We start from the raw sequence: 9,094 nt of genomic DNA on the forward strand, positions 1-9,094 counted from the left end.
TGAATCTTAATTAGAATAAGGAATGCCGCTTTCTAGAAATGTGTGTAAGTAACTGATTGTCATCTACTCACACAGAATAGAAATCAAAGAAATTCTCATTTTACAAATCAATAAACTGCTTGTTAGTGGAAACATTAGCACAAATGTTAGGTACAAATAAACCAGTCACTTATTCACAGTATTGCTAGTCAAAGCTAAAAACTTTTTCAACACAAAAGGTCAAGAATATCAACCAGCGCTTAATGAATATCAGCCCACCTCTTATGGTCACTTTGAATAATCGAATCAGAAACAAACAACAATACAACTGAAAAATCTATATAAAGCTGACACGTTCTGTTAAAATTTCATTACTATTTTGAACGGAAAGATGAGGTGAGTGTTGACTGAACAAACGAATTAAATGAGTGTGTTATATGAATTTCATTTTGATTCAATAACATCACGTTATTCTGCTCATATTAACTATTTCAGATATATTCCTCCATTTGCTCTGTTAATATCGGTGTATTTGGTCGTCACATTGCTTTGCGATATATACAATTGTCAAGACATCTGTCAACAACCTGAATTAGAGAAATATGAAAAAGTAATTTTCGTCAACGCTACATACAAATATGTAAGTATTCATCATTCATATTCTAACACACAAACACAGACTCATTATTATAAGTACTCACAGAGAATACGTACTAATCAGTCAAATCCAGTTGTAAACGCCACGTTTGAAACATTTAATACCAGACAGGTGAGTTGACTACATTTTGCAATGAAAATACTTAATCTTATATTTGCATCTTTTAAGAAAGTTCGGCCGAAATTCCAGTTTCAATTGAACGGCAGAGGCATTAGCGATTTCCATATTAGACAAATTGGTAAGGGAAATTTTTTCTTCCAACTAAAATTGTTAATGGGTTGTGGCAATCACAGTTTGTTCCATGAATGTGTGTTTCATTTTCATACTCAACTTGTGAAACATTTGCTGTTTTAGAGTAAACTAACTGAAGTTCATGCAATTCATCTTTGTCTCCGACTCATTTCGAATTATTTCATTCACACACAACAGAATTTTGATCAAATTGTATGTTTCCATTTTATAAATACAGGTTTAATAGCAATAGAGGGTGATATAACCGGACTGATAAATCACATTATGCCAGGCACTTTTCTTCCTCAATTTGAGATGCTACATAACGGTGAGTTCTATTATTCAGTAACATTTTCGCATGTTCTTCATACATTGACTTTGCATGAATGAATCAGTAATTTGCTTGATTACTGCACGGAAACTGACCAATACACAGTGATTATTTTGATTGTGTGATTGGGTATTAGAACAAGTGTTTAAAGCACCTATTGGTGACTGTCAAGTAAAAGAATTACTTAAAACAGGGACTCGTTTCAAAGTACAATCATATTGATTCAGTAGAAATGATAAATTAAACGATGTACTCACCTGAGTGGAAAGTAGCTATTCTCCAGTCCATCGAAACTACAACGCGGAACGTATGCCACAGAAACGATACTTCCTAGTAAAACAAATGAATCTAATTGATTAAAAGTAAAACTGTTGCGTGGCGTCGAGTTGAGATTAACTATGAACACCGCTACCAAGAAACACGTGCCAAATAAATCAGAAGGCGAGGGTTGGACGTAACCAAAGAAACCCATAAAATCCCCGAGAAGCCAAATATCAGAAGGCAATTAATGGACCAAGTCGAGATATATTTGCTGGCGATCTCGTGGTATCGAAAGTATACCGAGATCGTGCCAGGATAGAAGCTTGGTTACAGAAGGTAACCGAATTCGCGCGATGTTACAATCAAAGTGTAAGTATAAGAATGGAAGCACAAAATAGCTGTCATTAGCACAGTCAAACAAAAGAACATTAAAACAAACACTGGTACAGTTGGTTATAATAATAATTGTTTTTATTAAACCAGTCGTGTTCTCGTGATAAATGTGAGTCACTACAAAACTATAAGCGAAGTTGTTCACGAGGCCGATTTGAGTTAGTAAGCTTAGGAACACCTATACCATCCAGATCAGGTTCATTCATTTCAGTCAGTTATCGGAATTAGACACATTGGAGTAACATTTCTGCATAATAATTGGATCAATTTAGAGAACTCTGTTTCATTCGAGTAACAGAATTTCAGAAAATGATTTAGTTTGGGTTTTTTCAAGTGAATATTAAAGGTCGTTTAGTCAGTGAAAGCTCCTAGAATCAACTGTACAGCAGTAAAATAATATTCTCAGTTGACTGGATTGAAACCTTCATCATGTTTTCGAAATAACAATATTAATAAACTGTGAAACTTCCCCATAAGAAATAATTGTTCATTTAACTGTGCCGCTCCACTTTAATCTTGGAAGGTAGATGATAACTCGTGTGCGAAGTCATTCTACGTTATAACGTACCTTTATTAAAACAACATCATAGTCACTACACATATAGACAAAAACCCCTTTGATTTTCATTTTTGCAGATGAATCAATTGCTGTGAAATGGTATTTTCGGACACATGTTAATGATACATGTAAGCGAACGTTGAATGATTATTTTATGGAATGTAAAATCTTACCACTCATTGTGATTGCTCACAATTTACATGTTCAGTTTGTGCAATTCGTGTTTTCACAGTGGCTAGCAAATGTACGAATATGCAGTGTTTCTGGAAAGTGGTGGAGAAGATTTGTAGCTCAGGTGGATGATTTTGGTGGAGTTTTGTTCTCTGAGCTGGATGGTTTGTTCGTGGAGCTTTCATCGTTCTTCTGAACGACATCATCAGCACAAACTGAAGAACGATGAAAGCTCCACGACCAAACCATCCAGCTCAGTGAACAAAACTCCACCAAAATTCCTGAAAGCGGAGACAGAATCATACATGTGGTCCACCGATTGTTTAAACACTTTTATTTGGACTTGAACAATAGTTGACATAGACTGAAATGGACTAGACTTGACGATTAATTAATGGACGAATGAAGATACAATGTCACTCCACTTGCGTAAAACACAAATGCACACATTCATCATCGTTGACAAGCTTCAATGGAACTTGATGTGAATTCCGTTTAGGTTAACAGCACGCTCTACACCTTCAGTAATCACATGGTAATCAAATCAGGACATCCTTAAGACGGTATCTCGGAAGCTATTCAGTTCACATGTTTAACAAATACATCTGTGTTTTTTATAAGCACCATGTCAGTGTCGGTCGACCAATTGATTGATCAATGTGTTTCTCAAGTTTCATTTGTAAGCAAACACTCCACAACACATGTCATGTAGTTTAAGAGCGGATTGTTTTGGGTGTGATTAGAGAAAACATCGCTCAAATAGAACTGCTTGTCGGGTTTGGAAGTCTAAGCACATGACAGTAATTTTGAAGGAATTATATTCACTTCATCGACATGACGTTCACTTGATAATATTTGTTTTGTATTGACCGAGGAAAACATTCGTGATAACACAATAGGTGATCACTCAATCTGATCTTTTGTGAGTAGACATTCACACCGTCACATCTAACAATAACATGCTCATCATTTTTAATTTAGAATTTATACAGCCATTGACTTTTCTTTGCAGATATAACAAGCAAGGTCACTAATCTGATACATCGGAATGGGAAGATATCTATCTATTATGAGAACGTAAGTTGAACAATTGAATGGAAATAAACTTTTGTTTCACGTATCACAGATTATTCTACTCATTCCTGCATAGCAATACGCTTGAATATATTAAGACATATTTAACACGGTGTAAAGGGATCAACACATTGAAATGTGCAAACAGAGTGAATGACACTTTTATAGTTTTTTTTAGTGACACACATTTTCTTCACCTACTTCCTAAAAAAGTGAATCATTGGAAGTGAAGTACCATCAAACTAAACGATGATGTCGTCGAGGCGAATAGGAACAAACAGTGTATATGAGATTATCGTACGGAAACAGTGATTTTCAGTCAAACTCTATTTCGTCTTCTAAATATAAGATGTTCGAAAATTACACTGTTGAATATTATGAGTGACTTTGTGTTTAAACTGTTGATTAGTTCATAGTGTGTATATTTTGCGAGGATCAGTGTTTGATATTTCCAAAACGTCTTTTCAGATTCCTACGGAAATCGAGGATAGGCAGCTGTACAGCTATATTCAAACTGGAGATTCTTGTGGAAAGACGAAGGAAGGTAACAATTTTTGCTAGTATTTTGATGCACATTATTCTCTATCAACACAGTTTGTTTCATGTTATCTTGCTTTCTATTTGTTCTCAGTCATGAACATGTCAATATAGTGACTTGTTATTTTCTGTCAAAGTAATCTTATATAATTGTAATTAAGTCTATATGGATTCGAATGTGAGACAAATTGGTCGAAGTGCCATTGAAATCAGAATGCTTTTCGTAAACGCACTACCTAGACATTACTGTATACTGAATATCCAACGTCAATTATATGTTTACACTTCATGAACGGACATTTTGTTGTCACATTCAATAAAGAATCACGGTGAAGAGTAATCAAGAAAATGTCGAGTATTCTTCGAACAATATTTCACTGCAAGTGACTGTATCGAGATCAAATTATCTTTGTCTTCAGTCCAACAACCTTCATATATTTAACCGTTGTGAAATAAAGTTGAGTTGTTGTGGTGAATTCGCAGTAATTTAGTTCCAATTGTCTTTGATAAATGGCATCGAAAAGGAGTCTGAAGAGGCATATTTGCTGACGTTTGCTTAACCTGATATTTCTAGCGTTACGATCAAGATGTGTGAATGTCATTATCACGAAATTGTGGACGTACAATGGGGAACACTCACACATACGTTCAACGATGGACTGATCCTCAAAAGGGTATATGACTGACAATATTCGAAAGACTATATATGCACTCGTGTATTCACTCAAGTGTATTCACCCACTAAACGACGAGTGTGTCACGAGTTATAAACATGTTTTGAAGATGTTGCGCTGATACTATTGCAAACTAAATCAGAAAATTAACGACATCATTTTTCGATTGCTGGTTGAACACCGGTCATATTTGAAACCAGTATTTGTGTGAAGCATATTTTCTTAGAATGCTGCATTAACGTCACTGTATCCGTAATCAGAAAAATTCATTTTAACATTTGTCACTCATGAAATGATGTAAACGAATAGTTGTTCATATAAAAGTAAAATCAAATGTGTGTAATTTTATTCAATTAGATATGCAAATAAGGTCACCTGAGATACGTGTCCCCAGTAAATGGATCAAAAGTGACACGCTAGTGGAGATCGAACCAATCGAGAGTATGTTAAACCTTGTTTATTCAGCACTTTTTATCTACACACTTGAATAGATGACATCTTTTTCATCAAATTTGAAATGTCATGTGTAATTTTAATTGGCTATTTGATGATATCCTGTCATGATTCTCAATGACTTTACACTTATCATTAATAATTACAAGTCAATTTGCTGTTGGATGTTGAAATGACTAAGGAATTACTTCGAACTACTATAAGAGTCTTCATTTTGATGAAATGTACTGTGAAACTTCGCCACAAAACGATGGATGAGATGATATAGGTCTCGATAACGTTAAACATCAGCTGGTATATAGTGTGTTGACAAGAATGTTCCCTTCGTTTTTGCAATATTGCATTGCTCTGAGATATTGAAATGGCGAATGCAATCCACGTAAATGTGATTACCTTAAAAATTGTAGTATAATTTCTGATATCTTTGCTGTTCCATACTTGTTCGAAAAGCCGAAAGTGTAGACAGGTCACGCGTACAAATCGCAATTCATGGTAGTCAATATACATGTAAAGCATCAACATTGCTGATAGTTTTCACGGTGTGAGTATGTTTCATTCCTTCTGGAATTTTATATTGAACGGCTACAAACACTTCTCAGTTCATCATGTGTTAGACTATTAAAGTAGCGTTTCGAATACTGAGAGAGTCACTCCACAATCTGTTGTTCAGATCACCCTCAGCATTCGTCAAATAAAATGTCACAAATTGTCGATATATTTTCATCATTCCAACTTTTCGGACATTGAACAGGTGTGATAAGAATGTCCTAGTGAAAGTAGGAGCAGATACCCAACTCAGGAAGCACCATATTGCCACGGAGTTTAAGTTACACAGTTTGCTATTCACTTATCTCTTGTTTGATAACTTGAAATGCAGTCACACTATTTTATCCACAGGTAGTTGTTCAAAGCATAGTTCTACTGACGAATGCCAAAATGCGACAACATCAAATATGAGGTGTATTTGGTGTGAAACAGCTAATATGTGCATTATTAGCAATGATGAAGATACTCATGAATTGAAAGTAGATGATTGCCGTATAAAAGTAAGTAATTGTTAAACTTCATAGGTTGCCTTAAACATTGCAATATTTCACATTGTAATTCCTTTAACTCGGAAGATCATTTTATTACTGCTTCGAATACGTACTGATTCGTGTTCATCCCTTAGTGACTAAATCAAAGCTTTGTATGTGTTGACGACATCAAATCACATATGCGTACAATGCTTGCTATGGTAAATAAAAACGTTGTTTAACGTAAATGCTTCGAGTCACATTAATTTATCAGCTCAGTGATTTCAGAAATCAAATATGACACCGTATATCTATGTTGTCTTCAAAATTGGAAATAACGTAAAACGAATGATGAATTATTTGAGTAACACATTATGTTGAGTAATAATGCTACTGTTTTGTTTTTCTTCAGAACACGACCGTACACACACACGTGACTGAACACAACAAACACAATAACACACTTCATTACCTGTATATTGTGATACCGATTGTCGTCTCATTCTGTGTTTTATGTATTGGATGTTTTGTTGGTCGGTGGTTGTACAAGAGAAAGAGTAGTAATTCATGATTCTCAGAAAGTTCATATCACTTGTTTTTATTAATTTGACCGAGTTGTTTTCATTTCGTAATTCATCCAATCACTTCACATTATGTTGTCCGTTTTCATACGCTGAACGCTTTTCTTTATGCAACTTTGAATCAGTTTTATGATTCTTAACATGATAACTGATGTACTTTTGTTGATAAAATAGTGATAGTAGTTTTTACCATTTACGTGGTTGTTTTAATTTAATAAAACTTGAATAATATTGCAAGAGTTATACAGGATTTGATTTGGGAATTGGCAGTATTCTGTTTACGACGCTTAGTGATAATTGCAATCAACAATTATTCTGTTATGAATGTCTATTTCGATAAAGTCCTACTTCTAAAAATATCATTTGATATTTACGACGGTCGTTGTTATAATCTGAGCTGTCAAAATATTGTACTGGTACTAAATTAGACACTTCCATCGTTCGTTACATGACTAGTCACTAGTTAGTTAGTGCTGGATGACAAACTATAGTTAGTTAGATAAGATGACGATTGATTGTGAAATATGTCTGCAGAGTTGAATGTATACTCAAGTGAGAATGAGTAAAAATGTATACTGACTGAGGTAGCAACAGTTTTACCATAGGATTATCCAGTAAGATAATAGAGTTGAAAAACAATCATTACGATATTTATGCCAGTTGACGAGCATTTCGTTTTAAACAATATATTCAGTAATTATTCTCAGTCACACGTAATTTTGAGAAAGGATGTGACGAAGATTCGTTCGTACTGTTTGTTCGGATGTTTTCGTTGATGTTAAGGACTGCAATTGATCATTCATTTTACGGTCTACGTTCGTCATGTAGGAGTTGCTTCAACAATCCCATTACGTCACGAGTAATAAAAACAGAAATGGATGATATCTAACAGTAGAACACCAGAAACGCGTTACTTTGTCATATTTGAGACTCGTCAACTTTATATGACTCAATCAGAGTCGATGTTCACTCCGCACACTATCACGTCATCTGTCTAGTTTTAAGTGCAGATACACACCAGCTTTACAGATAGTTTCAGTGAAACACATATAGGTATGCAAAGATTTCGTAAATGTCAATCACGTGGCAAACTGCATTATCAGAAATTATGCCCGTTTGTCATGCTGACTGTTCCAATCGTAACAGAAATCAACATAGTCATTTAGTTTGTACGATCAATGTTCACTTCGCATCTTGTCATACTAAATCACGTAATTTTAATCCTAATAAAAGTGGGGTCACTGATAATTATATTTTATTTTGTGTATTATTTAGAAATGTTCATTTCACGAGTAAAAGCAACCACATAACTACTCTGGTTTGTTCCATGATTTTATTGTTAACACTGGCAATATACAGCTGATTATTTCAGCCCTGGCTAAGTCAGTAGAAAATCTTAATTTGGATTTGTCTTTTCCAGGTTTAAAGAAAACTACATTGCTTTAATTAAAGACCTGAATGCTGTGTGTTTTAAGGGATTTGAAGACAGGACCTCAGGATTTGACGTTGAATTTCCCATTTTCCTTATTGTATCCACTCCCTATTTTTAAATTTTACATTCAACTACTTAATGTGATATGCAGGAATAACGTCTGGCCTTGGATATCTACTAGAAACTTCTCTAAATTGATGGTATATTATGAACATAATCTGCTAGTGTAGATTATGTATTTACAATCTAGAGAATTGGAGTAGTTTTAAGAAACTAATCAAAACGTTACTACACATCAGGTTTTATCAAGAAAGATTTAAACGCCAATGTGGACCGTAGATATCCGGAGTATCTTTTGACGATCTTTGTTAGAAATTTCAGGTATGGCACACGTTTTGATGGCTGAATATACAATCGTGTATATATATATATATATATATATATATATATATTGCAGAGCTGACAATTGTGAAAGATATAATGGGACAAAAAGTTATCCTTCAAAATTAGCTCTATGACAAGTGTCATCTCAGTTTCAGGAAAGAATCGATCCGGAGTGCTCGTCAGTACTTTAAAATTGTTGCTCGTCAGCATTATGTTATAGCTCAAAGCCGCTTATCAGAAGCAGCAAATTATCGATCGGACCAAGGACGCGTAAAACACGTGCGAGCAGCCTAGAGTCCTGATTGGTCCTGCCCTCCGCCTAGCTCAGTCAGTTAAGTCCAGAACACGAGTCTCAGTGTG

The 9,094-nt window shown here is 34.7% G+C and overlaps 2 protein-coding genes across 2 annotated transcripts; both read left to right on the forward strand.

Moving 5' to 3' along the window:
* The first annotated feature begins 301 nt into the window (after positions 1-301).
* MS3_00000515 (uncharacterized protein) lies at positions 302-1,549 on the forward strand. The gene is made up of 4 exons (XM_051208251.1): positions 302-619; positions 659-748; positions 806-875; positions 1,107-1,549. Exons 1-4 carry the CDS (start codon positions 404-406, stop codon positions 1,256-1,258), a joined length of 528 nt encoding a protein of 175 aa, XP_051067163.1. The 5' UTR covers positions 302-403; the 3' UTR covers positions 1,259-1,549.
* Positions 1,550-2,216: 667 nt separating this feature from the next.
* On the forward strand, positions 2,217-7,644 carry MS3_00008210 (uncharacterized protein). The gene is made up of 6 exons (XM_051216564.1): positions 2,217-2,540; positions 3,596-3,660; positions 4,126-4,201; positions 5,226-5,309; positions 6,219-6,367; positions 6,750-7,644. The coding sequence occupies exons 4-6, from the start codon at positions 5,228-5,230 to the stop codon at positions 6,906-6,908; spliced, it is 390 nt and encodes a 129-aa protein (XP_051067164.1). The 5' UTR covers positions 2,217-2,540; positions 3,596-3,660; positions 4,126-4,201; positions 5,226-5,227; the 3' UTR covers positions 6,909-7,644.
* Positions 7,645-9,094: the final 1,450 nt, after the last annotated feature.

The sequence above is a fragment of the Schistosoma haematobium genome, chromosome 4 (genome assembly GCF_000699445.3).
Source record: "Schistosoma haematobium chromosome 4, whole genome shotgun sequence".
Classification (NCBI taxonomy): Eukaryota; Metazoa; Platyhelminthes; class Trematoda; order Strigeidida; family Schistosomatidae; genus Schistosoma; species Schistosoma haematobium.

Coding starts and splice junctions, on each gene's coding strand:
- MS3_00000515 (XM_051208251.1), top strand. CDS start 404: ATGAGTGTGTTATATGAATTTCATTTTGATTCAATAACATCACGTTAT. Junction 620..658: donor TCAACGCTACATACAAATAT/GTAAGTATTCAT, acceptor ACACAAACACAG/ACTCATTATTATAAGTACTC. Junction 749..805: donor AAACATTTAATACCAGACAG/GTGAGTTGACTA, acceptor GCATCTTTTAAG/AAAGTTCGGCCGAAATTCCA.
- MS3_00008210 (XM_051216564.1), top strand. CDS start 5,228: ATGCAAATAAGGTCACCTGAGATACGTGTCCCCAGTAAATGGATCAAA. Junction 5,310..6,218: donor GGAGATCGAACCAATCGAGA/GTATGTTAAACC, acceptor TTTTATCCACAG/GTAGTTGTTCAAAGCATAGT. Junction 6,368..6,749: donor TAGATGATTGCCGTATAAAA/GTAAGTAATTGT, acceptor GTTTTTCTTCAG/AACACGACCGTACACACACA.